General features: G+C 64.4%; 2 protein-coding genes across 2 annotated transcripts; one reads left to right on the forward strand and one right to left on the reverse strand.

Annotated features, from left to right (window-relative positions):
- Window positions 1-607: 607 nt before the first annotated feature.
- LOC309583189 (Fc receptor-like A) lies at window positions 608-2189 on the reverse strand (the record flags this gene model as incomplete). Its single annotated transcript, XM_082298741.1, is given in 4 exon segments — window positions 608-1235; window positions 1351-1623; window positions 1887-2162; window positions 2165-2189. Coding segments are annotated over 4 exon segments (1026 nt in total). The 3' UTR covers window positions 608-783.
- Window positions 2190-7731: 5542 nt separating this feature from the next.
- Window positions 7732-10637, forward strand: LOC309583192 (low affinity immunoglobulin gamma Fc region receptor III-like; the record flags this gene model as incomplete). The annotated part of the gene is given in 7 exon segments (XM_082298745.1): window positions 7732-7756; window positions 7759-8034; window positions 8298-8567; window positions 9572-9655; window positions 10030-10051; window positions 10139-10218; window positions 10301-10637. Coding segments are annotated over 7 exon segments (858 nt in total). The 3' UTR covers window positions 10402-10637.
- Window positions 10638-19305: the final 8668 nt, after the last annotated feature.

Raw genomic sequence — 19305 nt, forward strand, 5'->3', positions numbered from 1 at the left:
GTCCCACATGGACGTCGCCGAGCTCCAGGAGGGGACCCCGGGCCACCTCGCGGCCGTTGCGCAGCCAGGTGAAGGTGACAGGGGCTGAGCCCACCTGCACCGAGCAGCGCAGGGTCACGGGGTCACCTGCGCGCACCGGCTGTGCCAGGGCACCGGGGCTGATGGTGGCATTGGCCACGGGCACTGCGGGGACACAGACGGGGCTGGCACCTGGCCAGGGGGGACGGGGATGTGGTGGGTGGGGTCACCCCATTCCTGAGGGTCCTGCTCACCCAGGACGGTGACATTCATGGGGACACTCTCGGCCACGCTGTCCCCGTTGCTGGCCCTGCACTGGTAGTGGCCGCTGTCATTGTCTCCAATGTGGCGCAGCTCCAGGCGGGGGCCGGTGCCCAGCGGTGCCCACGAGTCCCCCCGGTGCCAGGAGAAGGACAGAGGCCCTGTCCCCGCAGCCACCGCGCAGCTCAGCACCAGGCGGTCCCCCAGTGCCACCTGTGCCCCGGGGGGCTGCGCCGACACGGACACCCCCGAGAGCGGGACCCCTGCGGGAAGGGGACACCAGGGGACAGTGAAGGACCCGAGGAAGTTTAGAGAGCATCGAAGGGAGCCCTGTGAGGACGGGGGCACACAGAGATGGTGGGGGAGGCTTGGAAAGGGCAGGAATGGACCCCAAGGAAGGATGGGCGGTTTCAGGGAAGGAACACCTTGAGAGGGATGGGGGTACCCGAGGGAGGGGTGTGGATCCAGACAGGGTTGGTGGGACCTGGATAGTGTGGAGGGATCTCAGAGAGGGGTCGGGTGGACCCAGGGAGGGGTGAGGGCAGCGGGTGAGGGATGGGGATACCCGGGCAGTGAAGGGGGGACCCGGAAAACGTCATGGAGGGCTGGGTGTCCCCAGGCAGGACTGGGGGACCCGTGGCGGCTGCCGGGGCTCCCCGCGCCCATCCCCGCACTCACTGCGCACCGTGACGCGGAGCCGGGCGCTGCTCTTCCGCACGGCCCCCGCTCGGAGCGCACCTGGCAGCTGTAATTCCCCGAGTGGGAGACCCCCACGGCGGGCAGCAGGAGCTGCGGGGACCCCTGCGGGCCCCCCACCAAGCGCCCGTGCCGGTAGAAGAAGTGCAGGAGGGGGGCTCGGGGCCGCAGGGGGCTGGGGGTGCTGAGGCAGCTGAGATTCAGGGGGGACCCCTCGGTGGGCTCGGGGGGACCCTCCAGCACCGGCACCGAGAAGAACTCTGGGAAGGAGATGGAGCAGGGTGAACGTGACCCCGAGGCTGCTGTGAAGGGGCTGTGGGGGTGCTGAGGTGTGGGGGTGTCGGGGTGTCAGAGTGGCGGCTGTGGGGTGCTCACCGTGCACTGTCACTGTCACCGGCGCCGACTCCGACTCAATCCACCCCTGTGACACCTCGGAATACACCCAGCCCTTACAGTGGTAGCGGCCGCTGTGGTGCAGCTGCAGAGGGGACAGGGACAGCTCGGTCCCATCGCGGAATCTCTGCAGTTGTTTCTCCTCGCGGTAGAAGGACACCGAGGTCACCGGTTTGTCCTGCCAGCTCCGGCAGCGCAGTGTCACCGTGTCCCCCTCCAGCAGCGCCCGTGCCGGCACCTGCAGCACCAGCCGGTCTGGGGGACAGGGGGGTCCGGTAACACCGCGGGGATCCGTGGGGTCCTGATGGCACCGGGACGCCCCGATTGGGTCACACCCAGCGCACCAGGGGTCCCCAGTTCCAACACGGGGCTCCGCTCGCCCTGGGATGCTCTGGGATGTCCCCGTGTGCAGGGGACGGGCTCTCGTCACACCAGGGGGGTGACCCATGGAGCGGAGCCCACCCAGAGCCCTCGGGGACCCCGCGGGTGCCAGGCTCGGGACACCCAACCCCCCTCACCATCGGAGACGCTCACGGGGGGGCTGTGCCCGGTGCCGAGTCTGTCACACTGGTAGGTGCCACTCTCGGTGACAACGAATCGGTCGGGTCCCTGCAGCCGCCAGCGCTGCCCGTCCTTGTACCAGGTGGTGGCAGCGGCGGTGCCCGAGCCCTGGCAGGTCAGTGTCACCCGGTCCCACAGCACCGGCGGTGTCCAGGGGGGCTGCACGAGGAGCTGGGTGGTCTGGGCGCCTGCGGGTGACAGGGGACACCAGCCTGCCAGGGCCAGCGCGGGATGGGGACAGCGGGGCGGGGACGTGGCATCCCCCCGAGGACTCACCAGCGAGGCCGAGGGTCTGGGCTGGAAGGGAGAAGGGACAGGGCTGGGTGGGGGTGGCAGCGCGGGGACAGCGGCACCCGGGGCACGGAGTGTGGGGCTGTCCCCAAACTGTCCCCACGGGGTCACTGGTTTAGCACGGAGGTCTTGAGGACAGGGACACCTCTGTCACCCTGGGCTGAGGCAGGACATGGGGACACTGTGGGCACCCCATGCTTGTACAAGTCACTTCCACCCACCCCACAGCACCTGTCCCCACGGCCACATCCCCACGGCCCTCTGCCCATGATCCCATCCCAATGGCACCTGGCCCCGTGGCCCATCCTGATGGTGCTTGGCCCTTGTCCCTATCCCTGCATCCCTGTCCCCCTGGCTCGGTACCCACAGCTGCCCCAGCCCCAAGGTTCCTTTTGCTACATCCCACTCCCTCCATTCCTGTCCCCCTGTTCCGGTCCCCATGGCCACCTCACAATCTTGGTCACCTCATGCTCGGGCTCTACTGGCCTTGGGGACCTCAGGGCACCCCGCAGACCCCCTCTGCCCCCTCCCCACCGCTCTCTGCCTCACCAGGGCCCATCCCCGGGCCGTCAGGCCCGTGCCCGGGGCACTCACCCCACAGGAGCAGCGCCACCTTCCCGGCCATCCCGCTGTCCCCGGCCACCCGGGCTGGCTGGCACACGCTGCCGGGGCCACCTGTCCCCTGGGTGGCGGGAAGGAAGCGAGGTCAGGTCTCGTCCCCACGTGTTGGTGGCCCTTGGTGGGGGCAGGGTGGTGGCAGGGTGGGGGCAGGGTGGAGACACAGCAGGGGACAGGCTGGGGCCATGGTGGGACATGGTGTTCCCAGGAGTGGGGGCTCAGGGCACGTGGGGATCTCAGGATGGGTGTCCAAGGGGAATGGGGAGAGAGGGGAAGTGACAGGGAGTGTCTGTCTGGGAATGGGGGTCCCCATGTGTCAGGGGGTCCCCAGGATGGGGGTCCTGAGGGAATGGGGGGCAAAAGGGGTGGGGGAAAGGGGATGGAGATGCTGGGCAACAGGAGACCCAGGATGGGGCTCGGAGAAAAGGGGGACACAGGGAATGGGGCTGCCACGGTCGGGTTCCCAGGGGAATGGGGGTCCCAGGGATGGGCAGTGCCTGGGGGGGCTCGTGGGTCACAGCTCCTTCACCGGGTGCCTCAGATTTTGGGGTGACTCAGGGCCCAGCACGGCCCCCCCGGGGCGCTCATTACCTGGGGCAGCATCACAGGGGGGTCCTGGGTAGCTCCGGTTCTGTGTCCCCCCCACCCTTTGGCTTTTTCCTCTTTATTTCTCTTTTGTCCTTCATTTCCTCACGGTTGTGCCACGCTGCCTCACCCCCCAGTGTGCGGCTCAGTGATCCTGGGGAGCTCTTGAGCAGGGAACGGGTTGGGGGTACCCTGTGCAGGGGGAATAGGGGGTGCGGGGGCGCAGAGAGGGGTGGGGGGGCAGTGGGGGATGGCGGTGTCCGGCTGTGCCCCCCAACACTTTCACTTTCTCTCCCCAGCAGCAGAAGGAAGAGGCCGTTTGTGCTGAGAGTCAGACGGGGGCGGGTTCTGACCTGGGGGGGCACATCCAGAGGGGTCCTGTCCTGGGGGGAGGTCCCTGTTCTGGGGGTGACACGTCCTGGGGGGATCCTGTCCCAGGGCTGCCCCATCCCGGCTGCCAGGGGGGTCCTGTCCTGGGGGATGGCGGTGCTGGGGGGGTCTCTGGACACATTCCTGGGGGTGGGGGGTCCCTGTCCCAGTGGTGGCACATCCTGGGGACCCCTGTCCTGGAAGGGCCCTGCCGGCTCCCACTGTCCCTGCTTGGGCACTGTGACCTCTGCAGGGCACAAATTTGGGGCTGCCCTGTCCCTTCTAGGTCCCTTCCCCTTGATGGTCCCCTCCACTCTGGGAGCCCCCAGTCCCCCTTTGGGATCCCCCAAGGTGCAGCCCCTCTTCCCCATCCTGCAGCCCCCTGTGACCCTTCTGTGGCTGAGAAGCCCCACGGGGTGCCAGTGGGGGTGACAGGGGGTGGGTGTCAGTCGGGGAGGGCACAGACCCCGCCACAACCTCCCACAGCCACCCCAAGCCCCCAGCCCTGGCAGGGTCTCAGCGCTGGCAACCAGGAAATGGATGAGACCCTGCAGATGAAACGCTCGGGACACTCCTGGCTGTGCCCAACTCTGGCCACAGCACCTGAGCACCAACCTGCCCCCTCTGCCTCAACACCCACATGGAAAAATGGAGATTTTTTCCTTCTGGAAATGGCTGATTTGGCCAAAAATTGATAACACACCACTGAGACACCGCAGATGTGGGGGGGCTGAAGCTGTTGTGGGGCTGCCCCCCCTCTCCGGCTCCCACTTCCCCCCGTGTGGTTTCCGTCCCGGGGGTTTGAGACACTTTGGGTTTATTGGTTTTGGGAGAAAACCTATTCCAGACTTCTCCGTTCTCGCTCATCCCCTGCAGGATCTGAGGCGGCAAGAGCAGCTTGGGAATGGAGCCCCAGGCAGGAAGCAGCTCCCAAACTCCTGCGTGCAGCCAGTGGCCATCCAAGTGTGGGGCCAGGCCACGCCACAGCCCCACTGCGCAGGGATGGGCATTGGCCAGCCCTGCTCTGGCCAGCCCCAGGGGCAGCCAGGACCTGAGGGTCCCCCCCGCCCCCTGGGCTTTGACTCTCGCAGCTTTAGAGCTGCTGCAAGGTGAGAATTGTGTGGGGAAAAGGCGTGGCTGTGGTTTGCTCAGCCCTGCGAGAAGCACAAAAGCCAAGGGGAGCCCAAGCAGTGGCTCTGCGAGCGAGGGCCTTTGATGGTTTGCAGAGCAGGGCTGGCTGGAAAGCGCCCCTGCAGGGGCAGCTGCGAGGGAAGCAGCCCGGAAATGCAGCAATGCATCATTTTGTGCCTCTGCCCAAGGCACTGAGGGAGCCCCAAAACTCAGGCAAACCCCACAGGGATCTGCTCAGCACCCTGAGCGGGACCCTCCTCCTTCCTGGCTCAAACCTGCCACCCTTTGGAAGCTCCTGGAAAGAATGGTTGGGTTCTGGTTGCGGCCGCCACACGAGAGGGAGAAGTGTGGAAATATCGAGCCGTGGCTCCACACGTGGATCTGGGGAACGGGCGGTGGGAGCAGGAGCAGGGAGTGCCCAGGCAGGAAAATTCAGAGTGGGATGGAGTGGATTTACCAGGGAATCAGACCCTGAGGGACACACGGGCATTTCCACAGCTTCCTGTGCAGTGCTCTCAGGATGGACAGAGTTGTTCCCTTTTGGCAGCAGAAGCCATGGGAAGTCAATCAAGTCTTGGGGTGGCAATGAGAAAAATGGGAAGAGTTCCTAAATATGGCCCCAGAAAAGCCATCCTTGTGGGCTGGGTTGCTGCCCAGCAGACAGGGAACAATCCCGTGCACCTGTTGGACACTCAGGGAGATTTCCCACTCCGTGTTACCCACAGGCAAACGCGGCTGTGGGATGCACCAATGGGCTCCTAAAGGGAACCAAAAAGTCTCATTTCTCTGTGATTTGTTTGGGTTTTTATTGTGAGAGACTTGTTGGGAGACCAACGATTAAAAGGATTCTATAAACCAGAGCATTTTGTAAGAGTGTCGGTTTGATTTTGGCTGAGCTGATTTTTCTTTACTGGGAAAAAATTGGTGTGGGAAAAGCTTTGTGCCTTTATCCTGTGGATGTAGGATTTTGTCTCAACCAATTGGGAATGAGGGGAATTCAACCAAATTGAGCCTGGCAGTTACCATTGTCAGGGGCAGGTTGTGACAGGGAATTCCTGAATTTGGGGCACCCCGGAGGTCACAGTGCCCCAGCGGGAATGCTCAGGGCCCCCCAGGAGAGGGGTCCCCAGGATGTGCCACCTCTGGGGCAGGAATCCCCAGGACGTGGCACCCCCAGAACGAGGACCCGCCTGGGACAAGACCCAGGTGTCACCACAGCAGAGGAGCCCTTTTCCCCCAGGACAGGACCCCTCTGGATGTGCCCCCCCAGGTCAGAACCCGCCCCCGTCTGACTCTCAGCACAAACGGCCTCTTCCTTCTGCTGCCCGAGAGAGAAAGTGAGAGTGTGGGGGGGCACAGCCAGACACCCCCATCCCTCACTGCCCCCCCACCCCTCTTGGCACCCCCGCACCCCCTATTCCCCCTGCCCAGGGTGCCCCCAACCCGTTCCCTGCTCAGGAGCTCCCCAGGATCACTGAGCCGCACACTGAGGGGTGCGGCAGCGTGGCACAACCGTGAGGAAATGAAGGACAAAAGAGAAATAAAGAGGAAAAAGCCAAAGGGTGGGGGGGACACAGAACCGGAGCTACCCAGGACCCCCCTGTGATGCCGCCCCAGGTAATGAGCGCCCCGGGGGGGCCGTGCTGGGCTCTGAGTCACCCCAAAATCTGAGGCACCCGGTGAAGGAGCTGCGACCCACGAGCCCCCCCAGGCACTGCCCATCCCTGGGACCCCCATTCCCCTGGGAACCCGACCGTGGCAGCCCCATTCCCTGTGTCCCCCTTTTCTCGGAGCCCCATCCTGGGTCTCCTGTTGCCCAGCATCTCCATCCCCTTTCCCCCACCCCCTTTGTCCCCCATTCCCTCAGGACCCCCATCCTGGGGACCCCCTGACACATGGGGACCCCCATTCCCCATAAAGCCACTCCCTGTCACTTCCCCTCTCTCCCCATTCCCCTGGGACACCCATCCTGAGATCCCCACATGCCCTGAGCCCCCCACTCCTGGGAACACCATGTCCCACCATGGCCCCAGCCTGTCCCCTGCTGTGTCTCCACCCTGCCCCCACCCTGCCCCCACCAAGGGCCACCAACACGTGGGGACGAGACCTGACCTCGCTTCCTGCCCGCCACCCAGTGGACAAGGGGCCCCGGCAGCGTGTGACAGCCAGCCCGGGTGGCCGGGGACAGCGGGATGGCCGGGAAAGTGGCGCTGCTCCTGTGGGGTGAGTGCCCCGGGCACGGGCCTGACGCCCCGGGGATGGGCTCTGGTGGGGCAGAGAGCGGTGGGGAGGGGGCAGAGGGGGTCTGCGGGGTGCCCTGAGGTCCCCAAGGCCAGCAGAGCCCGAGCATGGGCATGGAGCCCTTAAATGTCACCGGAGTCGTGGGGTGGCTGTGGGGAACTGGGGGACAGGAATGTAAGGACGGGGATGTGGGGATGGGCACGATGGGACTGGGCCAGGCGTGAGGACAGGGGCAGGGAGAAAGGGCCAAGCACCAGGGAGATTTGGTGGTGGTGAGAGGAGCCGTGGGGCTGCTGGAAGTGACCTGGGCAAGCACCGGGTGTCGGTCGAGTCCCCATGCCTGGAGTGGTCACAGTGTCCCCATGTCCTGCCTCAGCCCAGGGTGACAGAGGTGTCCCAATCCCTGAGTCCTCCGTGCCACATCGGTGACCCCGTGGGGACAGTTTGGGGACAGCCCCACACTCCGTGCCCCGGGTGCCGCTGTCCCCGCGCTGCCACCCCCACCCAGCCCTGTCCCTTCTCCCTTCCAGCCCAGACCCTCGGCCTCGCTGGTGAGTCCTCGGGGGGATGCCACGTCCCCGCCCCGCTGTCCCCATCCCGCGCTGGCCCTGGCAGGCTGGTGTCCCCTGTCACCCGCAGGCGCCCAGACCACCCAGCTCCTCGTGGATCCCCCCTGGACGCCGCCGGTGCTGTGGGACCGGGTGACACTGACCTGCCAGGGCTCGGGCACCGCCGCTGCCACCACCTGGTACAAGGACGGGCAGCGCTGGCGGCTGCAGGGACCCGACCGATTCGTTGTCACCGAGAGTGGCACCTACCAGTGTGACAGAGCCGGCACCGGGCGCAGCCCCACCGTGAGCGTCTCCAATGGTGAGGGGGGTTGGGTGTCCCGAGCCTGGCACCCGCGGGGTCCCCGAGGGCTCTGGGTGGGCTCCGCTCCATGGGTCACCCCCCTGGTGTGACGAGAGCCCGTCCCCTGCACACGGGGACATCCCAGAGCATCCCAGAGCGAGCGGAGCCCCGTGTTGGAATTGGGGACCCCTGGTGCGCTGGGTGTGACCCAATCGGGGCGTCCCGGTGCCATCGGGACCCCACGGATCCCCGCGCTGTGACCGGACCCCCCTGTCCCCCAGCCCTTCTAGCGCTGCAGGTGCCGGCGCGGGTGCTGCTGGAGGGGGACACGGTGACACTGCGCTGCCGGAGCTGGCAGGACAATCCGGTGACCTCGGTGTCCTTCTACCGCGAGGAGAAACAACTGCAGCTGTTCCGCGATGGGACCGAGCTGTCCCTGTCCCCTCTGCGGCTGCACCACAGCGGCCGCTACCGGTGCAGGGGCTGGGTGTATTACGAGGTGTCACAGTGGATTGAGTCGGAGTCGTCGCCGGTGACAGTGACAGTGCACGGTGAGCACCCCACAGCTGCCACCCTGATACCCCGACACCCCCACACCTCAGCACCCCCACAGCCCCTTCACAGCAGCCTCGGCGTCACATCCTCCCCCTCATCTCCTTCCCTCTATCTCATCCCGCTGTTGGTGCTGGAGGGTCCCCCCGAGCCCACCGAGGGGTCCCCCCTGAATCTCAGCTGCCTCAGCACCCCCAGCCCCCTGCGGCCCCGAGCCCCCCTCCTGCACCTCTTCTACCGGCACGGGCGGTTGGTGGGGGGCCCGCAGGGGTCCCCGCAGCTCCTGCTGCCCGCCGTGGGGGTCTCCCACTCGGGGAATTACAGCTGCCAGGTGCGCTCCGAGCGGGGGCCGTGCGGAAGAGCAGCGCCCGGCTCCGCGTCACGGTGCGCAGTGAGTGCGGGGATGGGCGCGGGGAGCCCCGACAGCCGCCACGGGTCCCCCAGTCCTGCCTGGGAACCCCCATCCTTTCCAGACACCATTCCCGGTGCCTCCTCACCCCTCCCTGGCATGACCCATCCGCGACATCTCACCCACCCGCTCTGACTCCCGCGTCCCTGCGCCCCTCTCCCGGTGCCAGCCCCTCCGCCCGGCCTCAGCCCCGTCTGTGTCCCCGCAGTGCCCGTGGCCAATGCCACCATCAGCCCCGGTGCCCTGGCACAGCCGGTGCGCGCAGGTGACCCCGTGACCCTGCGCTGCTCGGTGCAGGTGGTCTCAGCCCCTGTCACCTTCACCTGGCTGCACAACGGCCGCGAGGTGGCCCGGGGTCCCCTCCTGGAGCTCGGCGACGTCCATGTGGGACATTCCGGCACCTACCAGTGCGTGGCCACCAACCAGCTGGGACAGGACGGGCACCGCGTGTTCCGGGCGCTCAGCCCCGAGCTGGCACTGACGGTGACACTGCGGGGACACTGGGACACAGGTGGGCTCACTCGGGGTTACTGGAGGGTGCAGAAGCCCCGGCATGGCAGCTGACCCTGATGTGTCCCCCTCTGTCCCCAGCAGTGGCCGCAGGGGTCGGTGGTTCCCTGCTGTTCCTGGTCCTGCTCCTGGGTGTCATTGTGGGCTGGCACCGGTGGCATCGCCTGGGTGGGTGACAATGGGGGTTTCGGGGGTCCCGGGGGTGGTGGGAAGCCCCCCAGAGTAGGGAGGGAATGGGGCAGCACCCACAGCTCGCGACTTGGGGGTGGATGAGCCCCCTGTGACCCCAGCTCAGGATCCTGGGGGCTTTGGGGTGGCGTTGGGATGCTGGGGGTACTTTCAGGGGTTTTAGCGGTGTTTGGGGGATCCCCCTCCCTCCCGGCCTTGGGGCTCTGGGGGCTCAGAGGTTCGGGAACACCAGGGTGGTTCAGAGCTTCTGGGGGGCATAGGGGAGGCTTGGGGGTTCTGGGTGGACTCAGGGGTCCCGAGGGTTTTTAGGGGCCCCAGGGACGCCGCAGTCACCCCACACATTTTCTTTGCAGCCGCCAGGAAGCACCAGGAAAGGTGAGTGGGGGGCTCCAGTCCTGAGCTCAATTTTACCTCCACCCCATAAACCCCCCAGCCCACAGCCCCCCCCCTTTACCCCCGCAGGGCCCCCCTAGAGCCCCCGGCCACCCCAGAGGAGGGGGAGGTGCTGTACAGCCTCGTTGGGAGCACCCGGAATGCAGGGGGTGAGTACGGGGCCAGGGACAGGGACACGTCACCCACGGGTGTCACCCCCACCCGGCTCCCCACAACCGCTGTCTCCCGCAGGGTCCCCCCACGCCACATCCCCCCAGGGGACCTACGCGGAGCTGCCGGGACCCCACGGGCGACAGCAGGACCCCAGTGACATCTATGAGAACGTGCTGTGACACTGGGGGCACTGCGGGGCACTGGGGGGCACTGGATGTCCCTGCGTGAGGGCACCCCCGTGTGTCCCCCCCACCCCACGGCTCCCATGGGTGCCCACCCCTGCCTGGGGGTGGGGTGGTCACGAGTGGGGGGTCCCATGTGGGGCTGCCCAGAGCTCCCCGTTCCAGTGCTCCCAGTGCTCCCAGTGCTCCCAGTACCCTCCACGGGTTCCCCATTCCCCCTCCCAGTGCTGGGGGGTGGGGCACAGGACCCTTTTGCCTCTTCTTGGACCCAAAAGGCAGCGTTTGGATTAAAGCGGGAGAAATGGGGTTGGTTTGTTCAGCTCTGCCTGCTCAGCTCGGCAAGGAGGAGGGTCCCGCTCAGGGTGCTGAGCAGATCCTTGTGGGATTTGCCTGAGTTTTGGGGTTCCCTCAGTGCCTTGGGCAGAGGGACAAAATGATGCATTGCTGCATTTCCGGGCTGCTTCCCTCGCAGCTGCCCCTGCAGGGGCGCTTTCCAGCCAGCCCTGCTCTGCAAACCATCAAAGGCCCTCGCTCGCAGAGCCACTGCTTGGGCTCCCCTTGGCTTTTGTGCTTTTCGCAGGCCTGAGCAAACCACAGCCACGCCTTTTCCCCACACAATTCTCACCTTGCAGCAGCTCTAAAGCTGCGAGAGTCAAAGCCCAGGGGGTGGGGGGGACCCTCAGGTCCTGGCTGCCCCTGGGGCTGGCCAGAGCAGGGCTGGCCAATGCCCATCCCTGCGCAGTGGGGCTGTGGCGTGGCCTGGCCCCACACTTGGATGGCCACTGGCTGCACGGAGGAGTTTGGGAGCTGCTTCCTGCCTGGGGCTCCATTCCCAAGCTGCTCTTGCCAGCTCAGATCCTGCAGGGGATGAGCGAGAATGGAGAAGTCTGAAATAGGTTTTCTCCCAAAACCAACAAACCCAAAGTGTCCCAACCCCCCGGGACGGAAACCACACGGGGGGAAGTGGGAGCCGGAGAGGGGGGGCAGCCCCACAACAGCTTCAGCCCCTCCACATTTGTGGTGCCTCAGTGGTGTGTTATCAATTTTTGGCCAAATCAGCCATTTCCAGAAGGGAAAAAGCTCCATTTTTCCATGCGGGTGTTGAGGCAGAGGGGGCAGGTTGGTGCTCAGGTGTTGTAGGCAGAGCGGGGCACAGCCAGGAGTGTCCCGAGCGTTTCATCTGCAGGGTCTCATCCATTTCCTGGTTGCCAGCGCTGAGACCCTGCCAGGGCTGGGGGCTTGGGGTGGCTGTGGGAGGTTGTGGCGGGGTCTGTGCCCTCCCCGACTGACACCCACCCCCTGTCACCCCCACTGGCACCCCGTGGGGCTTCTCAGCCACAGAAGGGTCACAGGGGGCTGCAGGATGGGGAAGAGGGGCTGCACCTTGGGGGATCCCAAAGGGGGACTGGGGGCTCCCAGAGTGGAGGGGACCATCAAGGGGAAGGGACCTAGAAGGGACAGGGCAGCCCCAAATTTGTGCCCTGCAGAGGTCACAGTGCCCAAGCAGGGACAGTGGGAGCCGGCAGGGCCCTTCCAGGACAGGGGTCCCCAGGATGTGCCACCACTGGGTAAGAGACCCCCCCCAAGGAATGTGTCCAGAGACCCCCCCAGCACCGCCATCCCCCAGGACAGGACCCCCCTGGCAGCCGGGATGGGGCAGCCCTGGGACAGGATCCCCCCAGGACGTGTCACCCCCAGAACAGGGACCTCCCCCCAGGACAGGACCCCTCTGGATGTGCCCCCCCAGGTCAGAACCCGCCCCCGTCTGACTCTCAGCACAAACGGCCTCTTCCTTCTGCTGCCACAGAGAGAAAGTGAAAGTGTTGGGGGGCACAGCCGGACACCCCCATCCCCCACTGCCCCCCCACCCCTCTCTGCGCCCCCGCACCCCCTATTCCCCCTGCCCAGGGTGCCTCCAACCCGTTCCCTGCTCAGGAGCTCCCCAGGATCACTGAGCCGCACACTGGGGGGTGAGGCAGCGTGGCACAACCGTGAGGAAATGAAGGACAAAAGAGAAATAAAGAGGAAAAAGCCAAAGGGTGGGGGGGACACAGAACCGGAGCTACCCAGGACCCCCCTGTGATGCCACCCCAGGTAATGAGCGCCCCGGGGGGGCCGTGCTGGGCCCTGAGTCACCCCAAAATCTGAGGCACCCGGTGAAGGAGCTGCGACCCACGAGCCCCCCCAGGCACTGCCCATCCCTGGGACCCCCATTCCCCTGGGAACCCGACCGTGGCAGCCCCATTCCCTGTGTCCCCCTTTTCTCGGAGCCCCATCCTGGATCTCCTGTTGCCCAGCATCTCCATCCCCTTACCCACACCCCCTTTGCCCCCCATTCCTTCAGGACCCCATCCTGGGGACCCCCTGACACATGGGGACCCCCATTCCCCAGACAGACACTCCCTGTCACTTCCCCTCTCTCCCCATTCCCCTGGGACACCCATCCTCAGATCCCCACATGCCCTGAGCCCCCCACTCCTGGGAACACCATGTCCCACCATGGCCCCAGCCTGTCCCCTGCTGTGTCTCCACCCTGTCCCCACCCTGCAACCACCCTGCCCCCACCAAGGGCCACCAACACGTGGGGACGAGACGTGACCTCGCTTCCTGCCCGCCACCCAGGGGACAGGTGGCCCCGGCAGCGTGTGACAGCCAGCCCGGGTGGCCGGGGACAGCGGGATGGCCGGGAAGGTGGCGCTGCTCCTGTGGGGTGAGTGCCCCGGGCACGGGCCTGACGCCCCGGGGATGGGCCCTGGTGAGGCAGAGAGCGGTGGGGAGGGGGCAGAGGGGGGCTGCGGGGTGCCCTGAGGTCCCCAAGGCCAGCAGAGCCCGAGCATGGGCATGGACCCCTTAAATGTCACCGGAGTCGTCGGGCCGCTGTGGGGAACAGGGGAAGGAATGGAGGGACAGGAATGTAAGGACGGGGATGTGGGGTTGGGCACGATGGGACTGGGCCAGGCATGAGGACAGGGGCAAGGAGAAAGGGCCAAGCACCAGGGAGATTTGGTGGTGGTGAGAGGAGCCGTGGGGCTGCTGGAGGTGACCAGGGCCAGCACCGGGTGTCGGTCGAGTCCCCATGCCCGGAGTGGCCACAGTGTCCCCATGTCCTGCCTCAGCCCAGGGTGACAGAGGTGTCCCAATCCCCGAGACCTCCGTGCCACTCCGGTGACCCCGTGGGGACAGTTTGGGGACAGCCCCACACTCCGTGCCCCGCGTGCCGCTGTCCCCGCGCTGCCACCCCCACCCAGCCCTGTCCCTTCTCCCTTCCAGCCCAGACCCTCGGCCTCGCTGGTGAGTCCTCGGGGGGATGCCACGTCCCCGCCCCGCTGTCCCCATCCCGCGCTGGCCCTGGCAGGCTGGTGTCCCCTGTCACCCGCAGGCGCCCAGACCACCCAGCTCCTCGTGGATCCCCCCTGGACGCCGCCGGTGCTGTGGGACCGGGTGACACTGACCTGCCAGGGCTCGGGCACCGCCGCTGCCACCACCTGGTACAAGGACGGGCAGCGCTGGTGGCAGAAGGGACCCGACCGATTCGTTGTCACCGAGAGTGGCACCTACCAGTGTGACAGACCCGGCACCGGGCGCAGCCCCCCCGTGAGCGTCTCCAATGGTGAGGGGGGTTGGGTGTCCCCAGCCTGGCACCCGCGGGTCCCCGAGGGCTCTGGGTGGGCTCCGCTCCATGGGTCACCCCCCTGGTGTGACGAGAGCCCGTCCCCTGCACACGGGGACATCCCAGAGCATCCCAGAGCGAGCGGAGCTCCGTGTTGGAATTGGGGACCCCTGGTGCGCTGGGTGTGACCCAATCGGGGCGTCCCGGTGCCATCGGGACCCCACGGATCCCCGCGGTGTGACGGGACCCCCCTGTCCCCCAGACCGGCTGGTGCTGCAGGTGCCGGCGCGGGCGCTGCTGGAGGGGGACACGGTGACACTGCGCTGCCGGAGCTGGCAGGACAATCCGGTGACCTGGGTGTCCTTCTACCGCGAGGAGAAACAACTGCAGAGATTCCGCGATGGGACCGAGCTGTCCCTGTCCCCTCTGCGCCTGCACCACAGCGGCCGCTACCACTGTAAGGGCTGGGTGTATTCCGAGGTGTCACAGGGGTGGATTGAGACGGAGTCGGCGCCGATGACAGTGACAGTGCACGGTGAGCACCCCACAGCCGCCACTCTGACACCCCGACACCCCCACACCTCAGCACCCCCACAGCCCCTTCACAGCAGCCTCGGGGTCACATCCTCCCCCTCATCTCCTTCCCTCTCTCACCCCGATGCTGGTGCTGGAGTGTCCCCCCGAGCCCCCCGAGGGGTCCCACCTGAATCTCAGCTGCCTCAGCACCCCCAGCCCCCTGCGGCCCCGAGCCCCCCTCCTGCACCTCTTCTACCGGCACGGGCGGTTGGTGGGGGGCCCGCAGGGGTCCCCGCAGCTCCTGCTGCCCGCCGTGGGGGTCTCCCACTGGGGGAATTACAGCTGCCAGGTGCGCTCCGAGCGGGGGCCGTGCGGAAGAGCAGCGCCCGGCTCCGCGTCACGGTGCGCAGTGAGTGCGGGGATGGGCGCGGGGAGCCCCAACAGCCGCCACGGGTCCCCCAGTCCTGCCTGGGGACACCCATCCTTTCCAGACACCATTCCCGGTGCCTCCTTTCCCCTCCCTGGCATGACCCATCCGCGACATCTCACCCATCCCGCTCTGACTCCCGCGCCCCTCTCCTAGTGCCAGCCCCTCCCCCCGGCCTCAACCCCGTCTGTGTCCCCGCAGTGCCCGTGGCCAATGCCACCATCAGCCCGGGTGCCCTGGCACAGCCGGTGCACGCAGGTGACCCCGTGACCCTGCGCTGCTCGGTGCAGGTGGGCTCAGCCCCTGTCACCTTCACCTGGCTGTGCAACGGCAGCGAGGTGGCCCGGGGTCCCCTCCTGGAGCTCGGCGACGTCCATGTGGGACATTCCGGCACCTACCAGTGCGTGGCCACCAACCAGCTGGGACAGGACGGGCACCGCGTGTTCCGGGCGCTCAGCCCCGAGCTGGCACTGACGGTGACACCGCGGGCACGCTGGGACACAGGTGGGCTCACTCGGGGTTACTGGAGGGTGCAGAAGCCCCGGCATGGCAGCTGACCCTGATGTGTCCCCCTCTGTCCCCAGCAGTGGCTGCGAACATCGGCAGGAGCCTCCTGTTCCTGGTCCTGCTCCTGGGTGTCATTGTGGGCTGGCACCGGTGGCAGCGCCTGGGTGGGTGAGAATGGGGCCAACGGGGGTGCTGGAGTGAGGGGAAGCCCCCAGAGTGGGGGGGCGATGGGGCAGCAGCCACAGTCCCTGAGCTGGGGGAAACGGAGCCCACAGTGACCTCGGCTGTGGGTCCTGGGGGCTTTAGGAAGTTTCTGGAGGGTCTTGGTTGGTCTCCAGGGGCAGCCCTGGGTGGGCTTTGAGGAACATTGGGCTGGCAGTGGGAGCTCCTGGAGGGTTTGTGGAGTTCCTGGAGGGCCGTGCAGGGATGTTGGGGGATCTTTCTGGGCTTCTGGGGGAGTTTTGGGGGTGCCCCTCCCTGTTGGGCTTGGGGTTCTGGGGGCTCAAGGGGTTCTTGGGCACCGGGGGGCTCAGGGGCACTGCGGTGGTGCAGAAGTTCTGGGGGTTCAGGGGTGCTTGGAGTGTCCAGGGGGGAATCAGGGGTGCGGTGGGAATCGGGGCTCCAGTGGGCATTTGGGGGTCCCGTGGGTGGTCGGAGCTGCCGAGGTTCCAGGAAGGTTCAGGGGTCCCGGGGTGTCCACGGTCACCCCCTCCCCTTTTCCTTGCAGCCGCCAGGAAGCCCCAGGACAGGTGAGTGGGGGGGCTCCGGCCGTGACTCCCCTTTCCCCCTTCCCCAGACACCCCCTCAGGCCCCCCCTTATCCCCGCAGGGCCCCCCCGGAGGAGGGGGAGCTGCTGGAGCCCCACGGCGTGGGCAGCGAGCGGGCGGGGGGTGAGTACGGGGCTGGGGACAGGGACACGTCCCCCACGGGTGTCACCCCCTCCCAGGTCCCCACAACCGCTGTCTCTGTCACCGCCCCCACGGGTGTCCCCCGGCCCTGCCCCCCCTCGGCATCCACAAGTGACCAACGCGCAGCTGCCGGGACCCTACGAGGGACAGCAGGACCCCGGTGCCACCTACGAGAGTGTGATGTGACCCTGGGGGGAAATTGGGGATCACTGGGAGGCATCGAGTCCCCCCAGGGGTCCCTCACTGCCCTTCACAGCACCCCAGGGCCTCCCCATTCCCCCTCCCAGTGCCGGGGGGGCACAGGACCCTTTTGCCTCTTCTTGGACCCAAAAGGCAGCGTTTGGATTAAAGCGGGAGAAATGGGGTTGGTTTGTTCAGCTCTGCCTGCTCAGCTTGGGAAGGAGGAGGGTCCCGCTCAGGGTGCTGAGCAGATCCTTGTGGGATTTGCCTGAGTTTTGGGGCTCCCTCAGTGCCTTGGGCAGAGGCACAAAATGATGCATTGCTGCATTTCCGGGCTGCTTCCCTCGCAGCTGCCCCTGCAGGGGCGCTTGCCAGCCAGCCCTGCTCTGCAAACCATCCAGGCTGGAAGGGTGAGCTGGTCCTAAAAACTGCACAGGCCCTAAAAAGCTGAGCCAGAGGTAAAATGTGTGCTGCACGTAAAATCTGAGCCAGGCCCAAAAACTGAATTTCCCCCAAAATCGGAACAAGCCCCAAAACCCTGAACCAGCCCCAAAATCTGAACCAGTGGCAAAACCTGAACCAGCCCCAAAACCCTGAACCAGCCCCAAAAACTGAACCCATCCTTAAATTGGAATAAGCCCCAGAACCCGAACTGGCCCCAAAAACCTGAAATGGCCCCAAATCCCAAACCAGTCCCAAAAAATGGAACCAGTGACAAAAACTGAGCTAGTCCCATAATCCGAAGAAGCCTCAAAACTTGAACTACCCAAAAAACCTAAACCAGCCCCAAAAACTGAACCAGCCCTAAAAACCTGAACCAGTGACAAAAACTGAAACAACCATCAAACCTCAATCAGCCCCAAAACCTGAAGTAGCCCTAAAACCTCAATTAGCCCCCCAACCCTTAACCAGCCACAAAGGCTGAACCAGCCCCCAAAACCCTGAACCAGTCCCAAACCCTGAACCAGTGGCAAAACCTGAACCAGCCTCAAAACTTGAACTACCCAAAAAAACCTAAGCCACCCCAAAATAAATGGACCAGCCCTAAAAATCTGAACCAGCCCCAAAACCCAAGCAAGTCCAAAAACCTGAACCAGTGACAAAAACTGATCTAGCCCAAAAAAACTGAACTGTACCTAAAAACCTGAGCCAGTCCCAAAAACTGAACCAGCCCCAGAAACCTGAACAAGTCCCAAACCCTGAACCAGTGGCAAAACCTGAACCCGCCTCAAAACTTGAACTACCCAAAAAACCTAAAGCAGCCCCAAAAACTGAACCAGCCCCAAAAACTGAACTGGACCCAAAACCTGAACCAACCTTAAAACCTGATCCGGTCCTTAAATTGGAAGAAGCCCCATAACCCGAACTGGCCCCAAAAACCTGAACCAGCCCCAAAACCTGAACTGGACCTGAAAACCTGAACTAGCCCCAAAAACCCAAACCAGTCCCAAAACCTGAACCCATCCTTAAATTGGAATAAGCCCCAGAACCCAAACTGGCCCCAAAAACCTGAACTGGCCCCAAAACCCAAACCAGCCCAAAAAATGGAACCAGTGACAAAACCTGAGCTAGTCCCAAAATCCAAAGCAGCCTCAAAACTTGAACTACCCAAAAAACCTAAACCCGCCCCAAAAACTGAACTGGACCTAAAAACCTAAACCAGCCCCAAAAACTGAACCAGCCCTAAAAACCTGAACCAGTGGCAAACCCTGAACCAGTGGCAAACCCTGAACCAGTGTACTAGTTTGAAAACAAACCAGTGGGAGGCACCGAGTCAGAATAACAATTTAATGGGGAAGTTAAAGAAAAGGAGGAAAAAAGTAAAAGAAAATACTGTCAAACTGACAGAGTCAAGGTACAACCTGAGTCCCTGTTAGGCAGGGTGGTGGTAGCAGTCTGCCTGAATGGTGGCTGCAGTCCTCTGAAGCGGTGATCCTGTAGTAAAAGAGTCTGCTCTTCCTCAGAAAGTCCAATGGTGGCTGTGTAGCTTCTGTTCTCTGGAAATCCAGTGGGAAGGGTTGTCTCTGGTGCTCAGAGTCCCAGCTTATATCCCCGCTGGGATGCTTGGTTCCTCCCTCTGGGTGGAGCATCTCACAATGGGGTAATGAGTCATGAGGCCAGGTGTTGATTGGGCTCATTAACAGATGATAGTCCAGAGGGAGTTATCTCTGAGAGGCGGCAGGACAATAAAGGGCAATTAACAGAAAAGCTCTGGGCTCCCAATGAAGAAGGGGCAGTCAGGAACTAACTCATGGAAGCACAAGTGAACTATTGGGAGACAGCAAATGTTACTTCAGACAGAAGATGTTAATTACAAAGGCTGAGAAGCCCAATTCACCCTAATCTTGTCAAGATAGAGGGGACAAGGATCATCTCCGAGACTGCTGAATCATTCCTCAAAGGACTACGCATGCCCAGGGAGAAAGGTGAAAAGTTCACTGGGAGGATGACTACTGGTCTTCATCAGAAAGACCCCCGAGGAAGAGGAGAGGCCTTCCTCCAGTTCGACCACCAGGACACACAGTGCATGCCTGGCCCACATGCTAATGACTTCCGAGAATTAATTTGTATAACCACACCTGTCCCAAGGAATGTGATGAATATTCATCATTTAACCCTTCATACTGTGTTGTAGAGAGCACCAGGTGTGTGTGTTTGGAGGAGCGATCCCCACACAGCCGGCGCGCCGAATAAAGCAAATACCCACTTCTCTGACTCTGTCTCTGAAGGGTCTCCTGGCCCGGTTGCGGTGT

This window comes from Coloeus monedula (genome assembly GCF_965178545.1).
Source record: "Coloeus monedula genome assembly, chromosome: 29".
Classification (NCBI taxonomy): domain Eukaryota; kingdom Metazoa; phylum Chordata; class Aves; order Passeriformes; family Corvidae; genus Coloeus; species Coloeus monedula.